The following is a 22,226-nucleotide window of genomic DNA, read 5'->3' as shown; positions in this document are numbered from 1 at the left end:
GAAATAGTACGACTCATAGCACAAGCGAACAGGGCCAAGGCTCAGTCACTGCTGATACCGCCTGTTCCCAAGACTTACCCGATCACGCCGCCGCTGCGTCCTCGCTCCGAGACTTCGAGCGCCTCTGGTCTCCAGCTCAATACCGTTACCACATGCAACCAAACAGATCAAGGAATGAATGATCCCTCGGCCAGTCCCTCCGTCAGCTACTTCCATTATTGTTTACGTTACCTTGAAACGAAACAAACGCTATCTGAATTTGACCTAAATGTTAATACCATGTGAAAGAATTCAAGGAAAATGCTTCGTGATATTACCATCTCATAGTAAAAGTTCATCGGTACTATGTATATATGCTTATAAGAATGATAATAAAAGAGAGATTAAAATTTTCTTCGAAAGATGCTACGTGATATTACCATCTCATTAAAAAGATTGCGCGGGTGTTATGTTCTCCGTACTAAAACATAAGAGATTCAAGTTTGTTCTAAGTTAAACTATGCAAAGTTTAACCAAATTTATAGATACAAGAGTATTAACACTATGACATCATAAATGTAGATTATGAAAATATATATCCAATGATATTAATTTAATGTCGTAAAATTTTGGTCAAAAGTTAACATAGCTTGACTTATGAAAAATTTAGACGCCTTATATTTCAGGAAGGAGTGAGTACATGCTTATAAAAATGAAAATAAAGAAATTAGATCTTTCTTCAAAAAGAAATTAATAAAAACAAGTTTTATTTGCATTCAAATTACATAACAGAAAGACAATCCTAATGACAAATTGAAATTGACCTAATAAATAAAAAATACGCCGTCCGTGGGGATCGAACCCACGACCACGTGGTTAAAAGCCACGCGCTCTACCACTGAGCTAGGACGGCAACTGTTACTTCAGAATGGGTTGAAACTAATTATTTGATAAGAATGCTTCTAAACGGTGCCACCACCATGCTTACAAGGCTGTGAAATAAATGGGGTCTCCGTGCAAAATGCCATCCATGATGCCAGAATATAATGGTGGCCGTCTGGCACCTGTCTTGAACCACAAGCCCACCATACTTTAGCGAGGCACATGTACATCGCTGATGCAGCAACATTATGAGTATCAAGTATCACCACCTATGTCATCGGCGTTGCTTGGGGGGCCTAGGTACTAGGCAGAGCAGAACCAAGGTGGACGTCACATAGTTTGACTCCGAATGCCATCCACGCCCTTCTACAATAGTTCTACCGCTTCAGCTTGGACAGGCCACCCGTGATGCCTGATTGCCTGTTACCACCGTCGTGCTGTCCATGAGCAGTGACGGAGCTTCACTGAACAAATAGGTGGGGCCTAATCTATGCAATTGAGCTCTAAAAACCTATGAACAAGACTAAAATTACTGTTTAGTCAATGGAGATTAAGGTAGGCAAGGAGAGACCATGACCCACTTTAGCCTCAACTAAGCGCCGTCCCTGTCCACGAGGTGACGAGCATGATATGTGCACTGTTCGCTTGGCTCCATAGAAAGTACCGTTGGCTAATTTGTTGGGAGAGAAAAATACTATTTGTTGACTGAAAAAGTACGGCTTATAAGCCAAGCAAACAGAGCGAATTGATCCTCACTATTGGGCCTCCTTGTGCATTCATAATCTATTCCCTCTGTTTAAATTGCAAATTATTTCAGTTTAATCCAAGTTAAATTTATCTAACCACGGTCACAGTTTTTAGGTCGACGGGGGTCAAGAAATGTGGTATGCTGCTTGTGATAGATTTTTACACGATAGTGTCAAAATGACATGTGCCCTCAGATTATAGACAATGTTCCTGGATCGAGGATTGATGCTTTTGACATCGTTTTTTGTCTCATGTATAACTTCAACCAAGTTTATAAATATATATATATATATATATATATATATATATATACAATATTATTATTATTACTAAATAAATGCACTATAAAATATATATTTCATGAGGTATTTAATAGATCTTGTTTGAGCTATATATGTTTGTATAATTTTTGAAAAAGAAATTTGACTTAGAACAAGGTTAAAATGACTATAGTTTGACATGGAGTAAGTAGATAAATAAAAGAAGAAACAAATAATCAGAATTTGAATTTAAATGCATAATTTTGGAATATATATGATTTACTGAAATGCGAGTTTTGCATCCACTGGTAAGTCGTGGTGTCTTATCTAGTTGGTTAACTGATAGTCAAATTCAGTTTAGTTTTACCGGGTTGCGAGAACGTGCGGTTCCAGAATCCGGATGAGACCCAACTCAACACTTTCGTTATTTTCACTAAGGCCGTTATCACAAACCCATTTCGAAGGACATCAGGCCGACAGAACTACCAAATTCTACATCCGATCAGTGTGTAAAATCTGCAGCTTCCAAGTTCTAACCCCGTGTCCGGCAGCAAAAATTTACAACCATCCAGTTTTGGAATTTTGAGGATGCGAACTTTCAGTCCATGTCCACCAGACCACCACCAACCACCAGCGGAAGACCCAAACTATCAAGTCATATAAACCATCGAAGCAGCCCAAAATACCAAAATATTGGACCAGACAACGCCGAGGGACTATCAATGTTTCACCTTCCATTATATAGACCAATAGTTCGATGCATGAATGGACAGTTTAATTTAGACCCATGGCTTCAATTACAAAAGGCAGTGCATTAGATCTAGGACAGACCCACAGCTTGTGTAACGAGCAGATAACTGGGTCATCATCTTCCTGGCAGCCAGCAATGTCAGCCCATTGCATATTTCTGAGTTTAGCTCCTAGCAGTAGATTTGTACTTCGCGCGGTCAGTCTTGTACATGTGAGCAATCTCTTGGACCAATGGATCATCAGGGTTTGGGTCCGTTAGAAGGGAACAAATTGAGAGGAGGACCTGAAAATTGTGGGCATGTATTAGCTAAAGATGCAAACTAGAAAAGTTGACAGGTAGTGTGCAGGAGGTTGGTATGTTTTTGTTAATCTGCAGAATCTGCTAGATGATCCCAACTTCTTAAATAGGCTACACTAGAGTTATCTTGAAGTAGCTTGTAGCAATGTTACATGGAGAAGAGAATAAATACTAACCTTAGAAATTGTCAAAGCAGGGCTCCATCGTTCCTTCAAGATATCAAGACAGATGCTCCCATTGCTGTTGATATTCGGATGGAAAACCATTGTTTTGAATGCAACCTGCAAAATGTAATAAATGATGAGCACACATACAGGTATTTCAGATTCAGTTGGATTGCTAATGCGCATGTGTAGATAGAGCTAAGTTTTGAAAAGAACAAGGTTGGTTCTCACATTAAACAGGCTAAATCAAACTAGTGGTCCAGTATAGAATGGAAAGGCAAAGTAAAGAGCTAACAATTTCACAGAAATCATAGTATGCGTTCACAGATTATAACATGTCATGGTCAGTGTTGATATTTGTCGACAAGTAGCACATAAGTGTCAAATTCAGAATTAGTTGGAGACGTTCCATGCCAGTAATTCTTCTAATTGGAATCTAGCCATCTAGGAAATAAGTGGACAACTGGTGTAACAGGAATGGAGGTCCAATAATTCATATGAACTGACGTGCATAAACAAATGGAAACTAAGGCTGTGTTTAGTTCGTGAAATGAAAATTTTTGGATGTCACATCGGATGTTTCGGGGATGTCGGAAGGGGTTTTCGGATACTAATAAACAAAACTAATTACATAGCTCGCCTGGAAACTGCGAGACGGATTTATTAAGCCTAATTAATCCATCATTAGCGCATGTTAGTTACTGTAGCACTTATGGCTAAGCATGGACTAATTAGTCTTAAAACATTCGTCTCGCGATTTTCAACCAAACTATGCAATTAGTTTTTTTTTTGTCTATATTTAATACTCCATGCATGTGCCGCAAGATTCGATGTGATAGTTTAGGGTGAAAATTTTTGAGAACTAAACCAGGCCTAATTGAAATTGAAACAAGCAGCGGTCTTATGTACTGTACAAAAACTGTGCCCGTAACAAATAACAAATAAGCTGAGACAACACTCATGTACCTTCGGTGGTTTGAATGGGTAGTCCGGTGGGAAGTGAATAGTGACCAAAAACACGCCACTAGCATCTGGGCTATCTGATGGACCCATAATCGTCGCTTGCCAGTGGAACATATCTTCGGCAACAGGGCCTGTAGATGGACAAAGAAATGCATTTTAGTCACACATTGATTTGATACTCTAAAACTTGAATATCAATCTTCCACAAACAGAATTGCTAGTTCTGTGCACAAGTACAAGCTAAAAACTGTTGTTATGTACATACATCAGCATACTAGATTTGCTAGTGTCACAGTGTAGGGGCTGATGGCCCTAGAAGCACTCAGCAGGTTTGTATGCTCAAGTACATGACTACCATGGTGCGTGAGCGCTGCACTTATCTAAACAACAACGCTGCTTGCTTGATGCTGACAAAATTGCTCAACCCGCCTGAACAGAAAGGCAAATTTCTTACTGGCAGGATGATGTAACTACCCCTGTGCGAACCTGAACATGAAAAAAAAGACCAGCAGGAGGCAGGCCCCTCTCCGTATCTAATAAGCAAACCTAGAGGGACGACACGAATGAACACCCTGTATGTCCAAATGAACCATACAGAAAACCTACGATCCTTTTCCTAAGGGAAAATTAGCTCAGTACCATTAAAAGATCCGATCTGTAGAAAAATACCATTGAAAGATTGAACTGCAAAAAATACCATTGAAAGGTTCCTCCAGTTGTAGCCTTTTAGCATTCCCGTTAACTTCACGTTAGCTGGAGGAAAAAAATCGGATCCAACTTGAAAGCACCGACATGTCCTGGTTCCTGACCGGCTGGCCCAAACGCACCCAGCCTGCTAAGGAAAGCACGAATGCACCTGGTCGCGACCTCCAGCGGCGCTCTTCCCCTCGGCAGCAGCCCCTTGTCCCCTCAACGGCGGCGCTCCTCCCCTCGGCGACAACGGCAGTGACTTCTAGGCCTATCCCCCATGGTGCGCCCCTCTCCATCTATTTTTTCCTTGTTCTCCATTCTTCTTGTGCTCTTCTTTCATGGTCTGAACCCTAGGTATTGGGGATTCTGTAGTGCTGTGACAAGGGATTGGGGTTTTGAGCGAAGATGAACGCTACTGAAATTCCAGAAGGGTAATCTCCTTGGACACACGCTATATTCTTCCAATCTGTATCTATTTTGCTGGTATTTTTCCCTATCTTTGTGTGCACATGGCTATGTGAACGTACTGAATGAGGACCTGATTTTTTTGTGAATTGGGCCTTACTTTTTCCCCTGTGTTCCATGTGTTTCGAGCTGCATATCACAGGATTGATCCAAAGAATGCTTGTAGAGTAGAGGTCACTGTGAACTCATACTTCAGTACTACACATGGTAAAAAGGTCTACAATAGGGGCAGAGATGTAAGCTGGGTTGTTGATTCAGAAAAGTATTAAGTCATTAATCTAGAGAAGGATATTGCTTCGCACTTTACATGGGACAGCAACCAGTACGCAAATTTTCTGGGTTGTAAAAGGGATGCATTGGACATGCAAGTTAATTTCAGATGGTCAGCTTTGCAGCTTGCTATGGGCATCTCAATTGGTGAAATTTATGAAGATAGTGGGCAGTCGTGTGGAGGGGGATGAGATGCCTCCTGTAGTGAACATGGATTGCGAGGGCATGCCTAATGAAGTGCCAGATGTTAAGGAGAAGATGGAGTTTGAGGGATTTGAATGGGCAGAAGTACCACAACATGGAGAAACCATAGCAGGGCCACCAATGCCTAAAGAGGAGGAGAAAGAGCACTTCATGACTGTTGGGTGTGACCCTGATGGGGATGAGCCAACCAGAGTAGATGAAGAGTGGAGATACTTCAAACCAGTTGATGTTGCAGTTAATGATACACAGCCAGCATAAAATATTGAAGTAGAGGTGTAGAAAAGAAAGAGGGCAAGGTCTGTTCTAGACTTCGATTCTGAATGTGTTCATGATGATGAGGCTACTATGATAGATGATTACGTTGCACCTTTCACAACAAATGACAAAGAGAATCCGGTTATTAATGAAGGAGATACATTTGGAGACAAGGACGAGTTCATCATGACCTTGAGGACATATGCCATAAAAAATGAGTTTGATACTAGGGTTGAACATAGTGACAAAGAGAGGTACAGGGCAAGGTGTGCAGATGCAAACTACGATTGGAGAATTTTTGCAAAGAAACTTCATGGTGGCGACACATTCATGGTTATTATTATTTCTTTAGATCTTATAATCTAATATTCGTTGTAGAGTGATACAATTTTTACATGTACAGCTCGAAGGCATGATGCATTGTTGGAGAAAATTGGAACCGAATGTCCTAAAGCAATTCCCTTTTTAAGCAACCATCACAAGCTGATATGGAGTAGATCTAAATTCTCCAAAGAATGCAAAGTTGATTATGTTAACAATAACATATCTGGATGCTTCAATAATTGGATTAAGGAATATGTGACATCCAGCCCAGTTTGGAATTTGGCCCATAGTGGCCAATGCGCATGTTAACGAGATATTGTGGAGAGTTTAGTCACACCATGGTTGTTAAAGGTGGGATAGACCAACATATAAGGCTTCTAGAGTCTATCCCATCATCCCCGGGTTAATCCTTTTATGCGAAGCGAGGACGAAAGCGTAAGTGGGATGGTGGTAGGTGTAGTTCGCTCAGCGTGCAGAGTGGATCTGAGCTGTTTGGACTCTAGGGCATTACAAATGGTATCAGAGCCGACCTTCGTGTCCATGGGCGCGTGCGGGTCAGGAGCGCAGACATGGGGGTTCATTGTGCGTGTAGGCCCTGCGGGGTGCACGGCATGGCACATGTGCTGGCACTGGACGCATGGTCGCGCGTGTTAAGAGGGAACATTCTTGGTCATCGTTTGCCCGACTGTGGCTGTGTTGGGCCGACGAGGACATCAGTTCCTTTGAGTGGGGGTGTATGTGACATCCGGCCCAGTTTGGAATTTGGCCCATAGTGGCCCATGTGCATGTTAACGAGATATTGTGAAGAGTTTAGTCCCACCTTAGTTGTTAAAGGTGGGATAGACCAACATATAAGGCTTCTAGAGTCCATCCCATCATCCCTGGATTAATCCTTTTACGCGAAGCGAGGACGAAAGCGTAAGTGGGATGGTGGTAGGTGTGGTTCGCTCAGCGTGCAGAGTGGATCTGAGTCATTTGGACTCTAGGGCGTTATAGAATATAAAGACCTTCTAGTTGTTGATCTAATGGATAAGATCAGAGAGAAGATCATGGTGAAGATCTACACAAGGCAAGAGATAGCCAGCAGACTTCAAGGGCGCATCCTCCCTAGTGTGATACATGAGCTGAACATGAAGAGTCGAGGACTGCACTATGATATCAACAAAAGTGGTCCCATGTCAGCTGAAATTTTAGAAACAACAAAGGAAGGAAAAACTTGGAAGTATGCAGTTGACCTTACAAAAAGAGAATGTGGCTGTGGACAATGGGAGGTGTCTGGAAAACCATGCACTCATGCTATATACTTATTTGGTAAAGTGAGGCGACTAAACATTGAGGACTTTGTACATGATTACTATTCTATAGAGAGATTCAAGATGGCTTACCAATTTCAGATCGCTCCTATGAATGACAAGTCTGAATGGCCAAAGGTTAATCTTGGTTTTGAAATGATTCCTCCACCACTACAAAGGGCTGCTGGTAGACCAAGGAAACAAAGAGTAAAGGCTAAAGGAGAGCCAAGAAAAAGAGGACCATACCAATGCAAAAGGTGTTTTCAGTTTGGACATATAGAGAAGGGTTGTAATGCTACACAAGCTGAATTAGAACAAGAACTTCCACCACCTCTTCCAAAAAAAGGGGAAAACAAGGTAATATAATATTTTGTTTCTTTTTACGTGCTTAAAATGTTGTTTTACCAACCCAAGTTTTCAAACACGGGATAAACAACTCTGAATCTGTTGGAGCCTCCACAACTGATGCTGGGACATCCAAAGCAGCTGTTGAACCCTCTCCAACGCCTCATTCAAAGCCCGGGTGTAACAACTAGAAGGATGTCATCCCTTTCTCTAACTAGCCCAGGTGTAACAACTAGAAGGATGGCTGCAATCTCACCTAGTGGAATCAATCGGAGGCTCATCATTAAGTAGATGAATTAGCTATATTAGTACTTTAGTGTGTGAACTGTGGTCTTATATATATATATATATATATATATATATATATATATATATATATATATATATATATATATATATATATATATATATATATATATAATTTCTTGAGAAACCTTGTTGAAACTTATGGAGAAACCATGCTGAAACTTCTGTTATATCCTTGATGAGAGTGTTATATCCTAGGGGCTTAAGCTAGACGACAACATATATGCTGCAGTCATCAGGTCTGGGGGGCTGTTCAGTGTTTGCTGTTTTTTTACATGTTTGCTATGAATAAGGTGTGAAGGCTGTTCAAATGAATCTGCAATAGGAGGTAACGTGGAGTCAACGGATGTGCTAAAAGGCTATAACGGAGAAACCTTTCAATGGTATTTTTCTGCAGTTCAATCTTTCAATGGTATTTTTCTAAAGATCGAATTTTTTAATGGTACTCAGCTAAGGTATTTTTCTAAAGATCGAATCTTTTAATGGTACTGAACTAATTTTTCCTTTTCCTAAATTTACACGACACATGCTCTTTATCCCATCAACAACCTACACAGTTCAAAATTTGCGATCACTATTTATGTCAACAAAAAATGCTCGACAGTCTACCGAGGGGTATCCCACGATGGTAGATTTGTCGGTGGGGATGCGCGTAATCAGGAACCGGATGGTGACACAAGGCGTAGAGACAACGATTTAGACAGGTTCGGGCCATCTGATCGACGTAATACCCTACGTCCTGTGTCTTTGGTGTATTGTATTGAATACATGATGTCGAGTAGAGGACCCCTGCCTCTCCTTATATACTCTGGAGGGGCAGGGTTACAAGTAAAGTATCCTATTTGGTACTATACAATGTCTTATGGTGCACGCCGAGCAGCGCCGTGCATGCCTTGATCTTGTGGGCTAGGCCACCTCCGATGGTGCAGCCCATGTCTTGGGGGCCATACCCCCACAGTTAGTCCCCGAGCCTGACAGTAGCTGACGCAGTCACGTGGTGCCAGGATCATAAAGTAGAAGACTAGCCGAGCAGGCAGCCAGTCCTTGGGCGTAGCCTCGAGATGAGAACAAGCACATTCACCGCAAGGTGAAGTGTGCCCACTTAGTTCCCGAGCCTGCTAGAAGATGAAGAATGAATCTTGTAGCAGGGTCAAAGAAAAATAAGTCTAAAAGCTTGCCGACGTCGTCTGACATGAACGTATCAAGACCCAGACGTGCTGCCCAAGATCAGCACCATGATCCGAACAGCATGGAGCAGCTTGATAGCACACCGACGAGACGTAACAAGATCCAAGCACCGAGGAGTCCCCGGCGTAGCCGGTGATGTCCGACCAATCAGGGAGTTCCCGACGTAGCTGGCGGTGACCGAGAACCGAGGAGCGACGAGTCCCCGGCGTAGGCGGCGATGACCAAGCACCGAGGAGCGAGGAGTCCCCGGCGTCGGCGGCGATGACCGAGCACCGAGGAGCGAGGAGTCCCCAGCATTGGCGGCGATGACCGAGCACCGAGGAGCGAGGAGCGAGGAGTCCCCGGCGTAGGCGGCGATGACCGAGCACCGAGGAGCGAGGAGTCCCCGACGTTGGCGGCGATGACCGAGCACTGAGGAGCGAGGAGCGAGGAGTCCCCGGCGTAGGCGGCGATGACCGAGCACCGAGGAGTTCCCGGCGTCGCTGGCGATGATCGAGCACCGAGGAGTGAGGAGTCCCCGGCGTTGCTGGTGATGACCGAGCACCGAGGAGCGTGGAGTCCCCGGCGTTGGTGGCGATGACCGAGCACCGAGGAGCGAGGAGTCCCCGGCGTCGCTAGCGATGACCGAGCACTGAGGAGTAAGGAGTACCCGGCGTAGGCGGCGAGGTCCAAGCAACGAGGAGTCCCCGGCGTAGGCGGCGATGTCCGAGCACCGAGGAGTCCTCGGCGTAGGCGGCGAGGTCCGAGCACCGAGGAATCCCCGGCATAGGCAGCGAGGTCCGAGCACCGACGTAGCTGACGACGTCCGTGCAGTGAAGTGTGCCCACTTAGTCCTCGAGCACGAAGAATCCGAGGGCCGAGGAGTAACCGACGTAACTGGCGATGAAGCACGAGCGACGAACATTCTGGTCGACTGGTCGGCGGCGAAGTGAACATTGAGTAGAAGCGACCGACGAACAGTCCGATCAACTGGTCGGCGACGGAGTCCATGAACCAAGCGGTCTGACCAGTTGATCGGTGGAGAAGCCCGAGCACCAGGTGGTCCGATCACCTGGACGACGATCCTGCAATACAAATATGTAGAACGGGTAGTACATGATGTACAAATAAAGAAACTCAGAGAAAAATCAGCAATGGTGATGAAACGGCGTATGCAGTTCGACGATTAGTTGGCGTGAAAATATATTTATGTTTAATATAAACCTCCCGAACAGTTAGTGTGTAGCTGAGTCTCCAGCCCTAGCTAGCCCATAGTCCATAACGTCGAGCGCTGGAGCCGGTGCATGTGTAGGAGACAATAGGCGTGACCAAGGAAGCTGCTAGCCGACCACCCATAACGCTAGAGCGCGGAGCTCGTAGCATGTGTAGGGAGGAGCTGGAGACAGGACCGTCTCTGGAGGCGTCCTGAGCATCAAGCAGGACTGTTCGGGGGATTCAGAAAATCGTTTGGAGAAAGTCGGAAAAACATTTGAGGACGATATATGGAGACTGGAGAATATTTAGAAAAAATATTAAAGCATGACTTAGTTTGACTGACGACTGAGTGGAGTAGTAGGTGCAGTCGCGATGTCTGAGTAGACCGCTCGCCTGGCGGCTTAGGCAGATACTGAAGTCGCAGTCGAACGGGCGTAGTCGGAGTACCTGTACTGTGAAAGGCTGGAGCCTACACAGACGTGTGGAATCTGACGTAGCTTGTCGAAGTCCAGAGCACAGACATGGTGAAGTTGTCGGCGTCAACTGCCGTTGATGTTGAAGTCAAGAGTGCTCTGCTCCGGCGTGGAAACAGCTGCTCTGTTCGTAGTTGACATTCATGTTGCCGACGAATCCGACTTGAATTCATACACATACAGGTATGCATGCGCCAAGTAAATCAAATATTTAATAACTTGCATGGCCCTGCGTCTTCCTTTTGCTTGCTTGTAGATCAAACGTGGCCACGTAGCTGCAAGTACGTGAAGCCTGCACGTGATGCATGTTCATGCAAGTTGATCTCAGACATGTCCCGGCTTGACTTGCATGATGTCATCTTCATGGTGCTGTAACAGATTAGTCGCTAGGTCCGTGCTGAGTACGAATCTAGGATCCGTATCCGGAATCTTGTCCGACTCTAGATAGCGCCCAGGGGTCTTGCACGGCTTTGTAAGATTTGCATCGCTTTGTTGGCTGTTGATGAGCTACCTTGCATGCCGATGATCTGCACCAATAATATGCAAATCCATCCAAGTCTCGTAGTGTCATGACAAATCTTGACGCCTTGGTAAGCGGGAGTAGCGCCGTCAGGACATCACGGGAGTTGAACTTCTGCACGGGTGCCGCTCGACGCTACCAACACCAGGGACCACTGCTCGATTCTAGACCAGGCAGTCCTATGGTAGCCGCCGATAATCAAACCCCGTCTCCTGCCTTTGATTCGCTTGCGCAGCAAATCGATCGTTTATCGACCACAGAACAGGAACATACACGGAAGAGAAGACTCCTGTGCCGTAGATTGATCCCAGCGGGAATACGATGTTGATTTTGGTGAAGGGTGCCGCCGTCGGCATTCTAGGAGAAAAGTTTTTGGCGAGAACGTATTTGGCGATTTGGAGAAATCGTGTTCGGCGATTTTGGAGAAACATGGTCGGCGAACGCATTGGAGATTTGGAGAAAATGTATTCGGCGTGTTCGGCGAACGCATTGGAGATTTGGAGAAAATGTATTCGGCGTGTTCGGCGAACGCATTGGAGATGTGGAGAAAATGTATTCGGCGTGTTCGGCGAACGCATTGGAGATTTGGAGAAAAGTATTCGGTCGGCGGCGTATGGCGTTATCTGGCGTTGACGAGATTACCAGGCGCTCGAGCTGTCGTCATGGAGTCGGTCGCGGGTGTCACGGCGCTGTTCTTCGCGGCAACCATCGTTGCGACGCGATAGGTGGTCGGAGTAAGTAGTCCGGACGACGCCGTCCTTATGTTAGTGATCGGCCTTATTTGCTTGCATGCATGCAGATTTGCTTCCATGGAGATCTCTGTTGTGTTTGATTAGAATTGGAGTAGAACTCCCGTGCGGATGCGGCTCGGAGTGCAAACGCCACGTAGTTGCGTCGCCGAGTCCTCGGCGGGTCGGTGAAGTCGGAGAAGACGCCGATGATGAGGTTGCATGTATGCGGCTGTAGGCCGTACGTCTTGATTGGATCTCGGCGACTGGATGATGATCTAGCTTGCCGAAACTGTTCGTGAGAACGTCGAGCGTAGATGCATGTATACACGGAAGTATCTGCGGCTTGCATGATGATCTAGCTTGCTTGTTTGTCATTGGCTTGCATGTAGATCGGTTCTTCCAATAGATTGCTTGCTTGCGTCATCAAGCATGCATGATGCTGTAGATGGCATGGCATGTCTCAGACGCAGCCTTCTTGTCGTGGTACTGCATGTGCTCGCGCACCACCGCCGTTGCCGGGTCCTTCTCCATATAATCCGGTGTAGCGCTGAGCATGTCGATCGGCGCCGAGTAGCGATCCGTCGACGCGATTGCGGAGGTACTGATGTCATTTGGCGGCGTACTTACCGCCGAGTTGTTGACTGCACGGCACAGAAGAAATTGCCGAGTAGATTGATCTTGACTCGATCGTAGGTGGAGATTTCGAGCATGGTCCGGCATGCAAACGTGGTGGAGCTTATGAACGACGTCTCAGATCGGATCAAGCGGCGAGCTTGCCGTGTTGCTGTACCTCGCCAGTGGCAGCCCGTACTAGCTGGACGCACGGATCGTCGCCGAGAAGATGCTGTTGATCTTAAGGTACGCCATCTGGTTCATCATGGATCAGCGCGCACATCCCCTACCTGGCGCGCCAACTGTCGACGGAATATGCTCGGCAGTCCACCGAGGGGTATCCCGCGATGATAGATTTGTCGGTGTGGGTGCGCGTGATCGAGAACCGGATGGTGACACAAGGCGCAGAGACAGCGATTTAGACAGGTTCGGGCCGTCTGATCGACGTAATACCCTACGTCATGTGTCTTTGATGTATTGTATTGATCTAGACAACCAAGTAGCTTGATGTAGCCTATCTGCTAGGGGACCCCTACCTCTCCTTATATACTCTGGAGGAGGTAGGGTTATAAGGTAAGTATCCTATTTGGTACTATATAATGTCTTGTGGTGTACGCCGAGCAGCGCCGTGCACGCCTCGATCTTATGGGCCGGGCCACATCCGATGGTGCGGCCCATATGTTGGGGCCATACCCCCACAATTTACAACAGTCCCCTGTGGATGTAGCAGATCTGGCAACTACCCACGGAAAATCGCATCGCGCTAACAAACGAGCGCACGGAAGAAGTCGTCTCCGATCATGGAAAATTCAAAAAAGTAAAGCTGTAGTAGTGTAAAAGGAAGGGCGGGCGGAATCTAAATCACCTGCGCTGCATGAGGTGGGCGGATCCTTCTACAGGTCCTTGAGCTCCTTGAGGATCCACTTCGACACCATGGATCCGGTCTCCTCCTCTCTTCCTCGCAAGTCGCAGAACTGCCGTGCACACCACAGCTATCCGAAAGCCCCAACTTAGAACCCAATCCAACTCGATGGAGAAGCAGGAAGGAACAAGCGGGGACGGACTGGGGTGTATAAATACGGACGGGGAAGAAGGAGGGAGGGATGGAGATGTCATGCAGGCGAAGATGGGATTGGTGGAGGACGGAGCTGGTGGGTTCTGGAAGCTTCTCGTCGCACACGGACACACGGTTTGTTTTGGACCAGAAGGGTGGGCAAAACCAAGACAAAGCGCGTGCCGTTACCCCTCAACATTCACCGTCTGTTCGAGATCCGACGCTTCTGCTTGGCTACTTGGTTGCCTCTGCTCGGCTGCGCGTACGCGGATGACTTCGTTCAACTGCAAGTCAGTCGTCACTTCGTCCTCGATGTGTTAGGTAGACTTATGGCTGTCCACAGAAAAAATACGATTTATATCCGTTAAAACTAGTTTAACTTTGACTAAATTAATAATAAATGATATTAACATTTATTTCTCTAACTAGATATACTAAAAATATATTTTTAATTTAATAGTATTTATCTTTTATCATAGATGTTGTCATGTTGATATCTTCTCTTTGATGAGTCAAATATTGGGTGGTTCTCAAATTTGCAAGGATGTGTCAATTCAATGGCGCAGCATGGAGATGAAATAAGGGGGGCCAAAATGTTCAGTATCAACCATTACATAGGTTATGCTCTTTTTTATTATAACAAATGCTTCCGCAACCTCTTATCTCTCTCTCTAAACTAGAGCCAAGCTCTGAGTTTTCATTGGGCCACATCGTCCGTTTTTTATCAACCGTCTGATTCATGTGCCAGCGTCGATCGAGCCATTGATCAACCTTCGCGAATCCTTTACTCCGCTCCACGCTCCTCTCCTCTCTCGAGAGTCATGACGCTGCGCTCGTCGCCGCCGCCTCGTTTCCTCTTGCCATCGCAAGTACCAACCATCGGCCAGGCGGGAAAAGAGGAGGCGCCAGCGCTGCGCGTGAGCTAGCTTCTCCAAGAGTATGACAGGACGGGGCTAAGCCCAACCTTGGCCACTGCTGCAGCTGCTCTCCTATCCTCCCATAATAACCCTCTCTGTTCCTCAGCGACTGAGGATGCAGTAGAGGTGGCTAGGTGGTTTGGAGGGTGGCGAGGCACAGGCAGCATGGTGGCGGCACGTGCGGCGACGGCTCGCACGGGGGCGTGGGCGGCTCAGGCGAGGCGTGGTCATGCGCGGCGGTGGCTCGGGCCTTCGGGCTCCGTCCCCCTATTAAGCTCGAGACCAGAGCGCTCGCAAATCCTCGCCAACCTGCTTGGAAAGTTCTCGCCTCCATGACCTAGGCACTCGTGAATCGTGTAACCTCCACGGGGACGGGGACGGGACCGGCCAGATGGGTGGCGGCGCATGGGAGCGCTGGCCACGGCGGTGCGAGAGAGTGGGGCCGCGGACGGGCTGCGTAGATGGGCTGTAGAGGCGGCATGCCAGCGCACAAGATGGATGCGTGAAGGATGAACGCTATATGGAGGCGGCAACAAGGTTGGTCGGAGCCACTAGTTGCTTACTTCACTTTGCTTAGAGATGCTCTCGCCAGGGCGGCTAGTAGCACTGGAATTCAGACAACCTTATGCTTTGATATAGCCCCTAGGACTGATGATAGTGTCTAGGACTGGTGGAGTTCGAGCAGTTTACAAGTTTCCAAACTACTATGTGATTAAAGTGGCTTTTCATTTTTCAATAAGCATATTCATCATCATCATGTATAGAGGTACTATTGATGTTGGAAGTGATCTGAATCACACACCAACAGGGCCTTAGACGCTCGGGCCGCTATGGACCGAAGAACGCAGCGAGAATGTCACGCTTTCGTGGTGAAGAACGAGGAGGTTTACAAGCAAACCACCAAAGGATAACTAACGTGCTTGTGTGATGAAGAACCGGCTAGTTTTTAGGCAAACTAGTAAAGAAACCGTCGAAGCTCTCACCTGGGAGGGACCCAATCAGGGCAAGGACGTCATCGGGTTGCCCTAGGTCGGCCGGCAATCCTAGGGCACCATCTTTGGTCATCGGATCAAGAGATGAACATCATTAGGGTTGGAGAATAGAGTAAAAGGGTTGGAGTAGAGGTAGTAGATTGATTTGTTTGTCGATTGGATAGATGAGAACTAAATCAGTCATGATCCTTTCATATATATAGAGGAGGATGGTCTTATCTTAGTAGGAAACCTCTTTAAGCCTTATTTTCTAAGTTTCCCACTGAGTTTAGAACAGTTCGGATCAGGAATCCCAAAATGTTAGATCCGAACAAGGTTTTTTGTGAGGTCATGTTAAAGTCCCGACTTGGGTTAGAACTCCCGATATTTGTCGAAACTACTGATGTGGGGATAATCCCAGACTCCCGAGCAGGTTTCTTCAGGCTTTCCGAAAGTCCCGACACCTGTCGAAACTTCGGACAGTTGGAAGTCCCGACTTGAGTCAGAACTCCCGACAACGAAGCATCTTTTCGGGGGCATAATTCCTTCATTCGGACTTCAAATTAGATGTTCCATATATGTATTTTGACCGTCTCGACGAGAGGAACTGCAATGGTGAAGTTCGTTCTACATTTGGACAACTTCACAAAATGGACAATTTTGGTTGTCAACATATGCCTCCTAGTTTTCGGGAGAGTGATGCATAAACCTAAAAACAGTTAATCAAATAAATTAAAATCAAACAGCGATGATGCCCATCTCATTGGTTTCTCAGTGGCTATGGGCGATGTATGCATCAACCATTTTGTTCTAAGGGCTGATACGTGTATCAGCAATTGCTTGGAGAGCACTTAGGCTTGTTGCCAAACACTTGGAAAATACCTTTTCAAGTACTTCCCGTTGAATGCTCTATTGAGACAGTTCACCTTGCAATGTCTCTAGCAAATAAGAGTTACCGAATATGACTTTGATCACTTTATAAGGACTATCCCAATTAGGTGATCACTTACCAAACTGATTGTTCTTCGATCCAATTGGTAGTATGTGTTTCCATACTAATTCTCTCACTTGGAAGGATTTGCTCTTGACCTTCTTGTTGTATGCTTTGGTAACTCAAGCTTTATCTTTCTCTATTTTCTTGAGAGCTTTTAATCTCACAGCAGTCACCTCATCGATGTTATCCATCATCCAACCATGATACACAACAGCTAATAGATCATTTTGTTTAGCAAGCCTGTATGCATCTAAATTCACCTCGACAAGCAACACGGCCTCTTGATCATATACTAACTCAAAAGGAGTAACATTTGTAGCACCATGCCTTGAAATGTGATGTGTCCATAAAGCCTCAAACAAAACTTCATGCCACCTCCTTAGATTTTCCTCAATCTTTATTTTGATAAGCTTGATCAAAATCTTATTACTAGACTCAACCTGGCCATTGGCTTGAGCATAGTATGGAGATGAATTGAGCAACTTAATTTTATATAATTCGGCAAATTCCCTCACCTCCTTAGACATGAATGATGTCCCTTGATCTGTTGTTAATGTTTGAGGGATGCTGAATCTATGGATAATATGCTCAGTGATGAACTCAATTACCTCCTTATGTGTCATATTCTTCAAAGGAACTGCCTCGGTCCACTTTGTAAAGTAATTCATAGCAACCAACACAAAACGATATCCCTTTGAAGATGGGGGATGTATTTGGCCAATAAAATCTAGCCCCCAACCACGAAAAGGCCATGGTTTGATAATAGGATGAAGCATAGCAGTAGGCACAAGCTGAATATTTCCAAACTTTTGGCATTCTTCGCAACCTTTGTAGTAATGAAAGCAATCGACCATTATAGTAGGCCAATAAAAACTAGCTCTACGCAATAACCACTTCATCTTTGGGGCCGATTGATACTTACCACAAATGCCTTCATGGACTTCTCCCATAGCCACTCTTACTTGATCAGATCCCAAACACTTAAGCAGCAAGTCTTCGGCGGTTCTCCGATAGAGCTCATCATTATGCAATACATACTTGAAAGCGCTCCGCCGAACACCCTTATCAATTTTAGCACTTGGATCATGTGAATATTTCAGTAAGGGAGTCCTCTAATCTTCTAAATCGGTCCCAACATCACTAGGAAGTCACATCGGTCCGATTTGGGAGCTTCTCAGGCGAATTGACCGGGCTGGTAATAGGGGAGTCAGCTAAGTCAACTGGGTTAGTCGGCTTAGCCAATTGGTCTGTACCTGCATGGAAAAAATCTAAACTTTCATGCATCGGCTGTTCTTGAATATGAAAATTACGCTCACCGATGTCATAGCCAGATGCTTGTTGAGCTAACATGTTAGCCTTTTGTTTTCATGCCTCGGAATATGCCGAATTCAGAATTTGGCAAAATAGTCAATAATATCAAGGCAATCATTAAGACAAGCTCTTAGTGATCCCTCTAAGCATTGAAATTCACCAACAACTTGCTGCACCACTAGCAAAGAATCACCATAGGCTTCAACATGTTTTACCTCCATGGAACGCAACATAATCAAGCCGAATAAGAGAGCTTCGTATTCGTTTTGATTGTTGGTACAATAGAAACTTAATCGACTTGACATCCCAATTTCAGCACCATTGGGAGAAACAATAACAATGTCAACTTAGCCTCATTTGCAAGCCGATTAATCATATTGTCACATCCATAAAGTACATCCAAAATGCATATATCATGCCCCTGGGCTTTAAAGCTATCAAAGTAAATTCCATGGGGCTTTCTAATAGAACGATGGTCGCAAGCATTCATCGGCTATATTTTTACACTAAGGGCGATATCAAAATATCGGCCATATGAATTCATCCACATGAGTATGCATAGCCAAAACAAAATATTTTGGCTCTTGATTATTGGTAAGCATAATAATTTGGCAACCCTCCATCACATAAAGATCCACACCAAGGATCAAAATAAGGAGCTAAGAGATAACTATACATACCATAGGATTAATTCCACATAGGCATAGGCAGAGAATATGGATGATGCCATGACCAATGATTTTGATGATTCAGCGCAAACCTCCAACTCGATAATTGTTTCTTGAATCTCCTTCTTTCCTTTGCCTTCGTTGCACCACTTGCTTGAGCATCATCCTTCTGAGCTTGAATACTTCCTTTAGGAACCCATGCCAAGCCCTTTTCTTTCAGCTTCTCTAGCACTAAGCTTCTGTAACTTCTTTGTTGCCACTTTGGTAAACCGATTGAGCATATCGATTTTATTTCTGTTTTGGACAGTGGTAAATTTTTATTAATTTTGGGCACTCTCACCTTCTTTTGTTCAGATTTAGCACCTAGAATATCAATAGATAATTTCCTCATTTCTTTGCCATCAATAGCCGGATTTTTCAGCAATGTAATCGGCTTTTTGATAGTTAAATTCAGATCTGAACTCTTCTTCTTTTGGTCATCATACTTCACGCGGTAAACTTGCTTTACCACTTTCTTCTTCGGTTGAGCTTCGGGACAACTTTGATCAAAACGGTCTTTATAAGATGATGATCTCTCTAAATATCTAGGAGCTGCATACTATACATATTGTGGCCTAAAATATGGTAGAACATGTGCCTCTTGATCAAACCAGCCCCAAGATGAATAAGAATGAAAATATAAGGGTTGTGATCCATATGACATGGGAATTGGCTGCTCAAAAGGAAAATATGTTGCTGCTGCGTGCGATCTATCTCAGTGCCAATTCCACTCTTGAGACTTGCGCTTTGGATGCAATTTTGATAATTGGACTTTCTTTGGCCGATTAGTGACATTTGCTTCTGCTACCTTCTTGTATTTAGCTAGAAGTTCCTCGAAGCTGAGCTTCGGCCTTCTACTCTTCTACTTGTCACGTCCTTTGTCTCCAATAGCTTTGTGAGCATCCTCCTTCTCTTCACCATCTTGAAAAACATGCTCCAAAGGAGGATCCTGTAACATCCTTAGTGTTACACTGTAAATCATTTACTAAAACATGTCATGAGCATCATGTTTATGTGTTAATGCATGTAATAGAGTGTGTAGATCAATTTCTAGAACTCGAAACGATCAACAGAAATGCAAAACTAAAGTTGATTCGATAGTCATGTTATATCACTTAGGGTTTAAAACCACTTTTTATTAAGCAAAAATGCTATAGAACATGTATGTGATACGTAAATAAAGTTTGAAGTACAAACTTTGTAGATGACAATGAAATATTTGCGGTCGAAAAATGATATTACTAGCTAATATTTCCACTAGCTTAGAAATCGCAAATGGAAATCAAATTCAGCTAAAAAACAGAAATTTTCAAGTCTGCCAACCGTTAGACACTGCTATGTTTAGCAATTTATTGTAAGAGATTGGGTTAAAGGGTGGTGTAGTGTTATAGCTTGATTTGGTAGTCTCATGTGCCATCTTGAGCATGGTGAAGATGGTTTAGGTTTAGGAGCAACCGTTTGGTCGTGTTGAACGCTTTAAAATTCGTGCGTGTCATTGCCTAGGGTTGGTTAGCGTCGCGTGCGCGGTCACTGCGTGGCCTTCTCACGATGTGCATGTGGCCACGTCCTGCACAGTCAATCGTGCTACCGCGCTTGGCCGGTCGAGCCATCTAGGATTGGTCGAGGACGGCCACAGCGAGCTACTGGCCCCATGCCCTGCTGCTTTGCCTCGTGCTGCCGTCTTGGGTGCCGTCGTGGACGCACTGCACTATCGTCTTGGGTGCCGCCGTGGCCGAACTACGCTACCGTTGTGTCCGCACTATCGACGCTCCTCGTGTTGCAACGCTGCCGCTGTCGTCGCATCGTTGTCGTGTCCGCGCCTATCCACTGCACCTCTGTGCTGTTGCTGCCCCTATGCGTGTCGCCTCTTCCGCGTGCACGTGGGCGAGCCACCATCGCCATGCCATTTATGGCACTGTGGCTTGCGGGCCACACCGGTTGGACAGGTGCACATGTTGTCCGTAGCGCCAGCACGTGGGCCTCCCGAGCTCGCCGCTCGCGTCCCGCCAAGGCAAGGACGAGCCAAGCCACTGCCACACTCCATTTCTTTCTTTCTCTCTTCTCCCTCTACTTTTTGCTGCCGCCGAGTCATGTCACGACATGTTAGAGAGCAAACACCTCTCATCAATTCCTTGTGCTCACGTCATCGCCCTCACGTCCCCTCTCTAGCCGACCCCACCCCGCCTTGATTGTGGCTCGTCCGAGCTCCAATTTTGGAGCTTTGCTGCCACCATGCCATTAAGGCCCATCACCACCCGCGTCGTGGCCAGCCTCCACCACTTCACCCCGCACCAATCCCTCAACACCACTAGCTCGCCTTGGCTCCCTCTTCGTCGTGCACTCGCTAGTCATAGCTCTATTACCATCTCCTCGCCGTTGACGTGGCTGTGCCTTTGCGATCTACCGTTCACCTCATAGCACGCATGTGGCTAGCCTCGCTCGGGTCATCTCTGGCTAAGCTGGCTTCTCGGTAAGGTCACTGGTGAGTTGTCGTTGCTCACCCGCTACACCTACCGCCTTGTTGTTGTTGTGGCTAACCTAAACACCGTCACCATTACCATAGGGTGCCTATCGTCGTGGAGAGGTCCTTCTATGGTGTCCTAGCCCATGCAATCGTCGCCCATCATCTCACGTCAAACCCTAGGTGAGCGTTGGCCTCGTAGATAGGTCAGCGTGGGTCCCGTGTGGCCGGCGTAAGCGCTAGTGCCACAGCTCGCTGCATCGGTGCACATGAGGATGGTCGAGGACCTTGCCGTGTAAAGAGGAGAAAGATCCGAGGGTTCCATTGCAAAGTCATTGTCTATAGAAATAGTACGTGTAGTGTTCGCGCTATTTTCTGATAACGTAAGGGTGTTTTTGCTAATGTGCCAGCGCACATGGGCTTCCTCGCCGCTGGCCGCCTCGCATGCGTGGGCCGTTGCCACATGGGCCACAAAGCGTGCCGCCGTGCACTCGCGCGCTACGTCGCGTGTGGGCCTCGTCGGGCTGAAATCAGTTTAGTTTTTTCGTGGAGAATAGAAATAGCTTTTCATTTTAATTTTGAGCTATTTTAATTCTGAGCTAAACTTTGGTAATTAATGTAAAATCATGTAGGTATCAAAAAATTATGAAACTAATTTTGTTAGGTTTCTAAAATTGTGCTCTATCTGTTAGTGTATTTAGTTCATATATGTACTTGTGGATACCAGGAGCTATTAAATTATTTGAGAGTGCTCAATATTATTAAGTTAATTATTGTAGGAAATTTTGTGGTAGATTGGTAATAGCAAAAACCTCTAAAATTTTTATAGTAGGTTCATTGTATTATTATGTGATCACTGTAATTTTTGTAACCCTAAAATAGACTATTTAATATGGTAG

At 45.6% G+C, this 22,226-nt stretch overlaps 1 protein-coding gene and 1 non-coding gene across 2 annotated transcripts; both read right to left on the bottom strand.

The window, feature by feature from the left end:
- Positions 1 to 820: 820 nt before the first annotated feature.
- TRNAK-UUU (transfer RNA lysine (anticodon UUU)) lies at positions 821 to 892 on the bottom strand. The gene has a single exon. It is a non-coding gene; the product is annotated as a tRNA-Lys (tRNA).
- A 1,713-nt stretch (positions 893 to 2,605) lies between these two features.
- On the bottom strand, positions 2,606 to 10,647 carry LOC136528536 (ubiquitin-conjugating enzyme E2 5B-like). The gene is made up of 4 exons (XM_066521512.1): positions 10,032 to 10,647; positions 4,047 to 4,174; positions 3,093 to 3,197; positions 2,606 to 2,901 (listed from the first exon to the last, which is right to left on the bottom strand). Exons 1-4 carry the CDS (start codon positions 10,147 to 10,149, stop codon positions 2,782 to 2,784), a joined length of 471 nt encoding a protein of 156 aa, XP_066377609.1. The 5' UTR covers positions 10,150 to 10,647; the 3' UTR covers positions 2,606 to 2,781.
- Between the last annotated feature and the right edge of the window lie 11,579 nt (positions 10,648 to 22,226).

This window comes from Miscanthus floridulus, chromosome 19, assembly GCF_019320115.1.
Source record: "Miscanthus floridulus cultivar M001 chromosome 19, ASM1932011v1, whole genome shotgun sequence".
Taxonomy (NCBI): domain Eukaryota; kingdom Viridiplantae; phylum Streptophyta; class Magnoliopsida; order Poales; family Poaceae; genus Miscanthus; species Miscanthus floridulus.
This window is presented reverse-complemented; position numbering and strand designations above follow the sequence as displayed.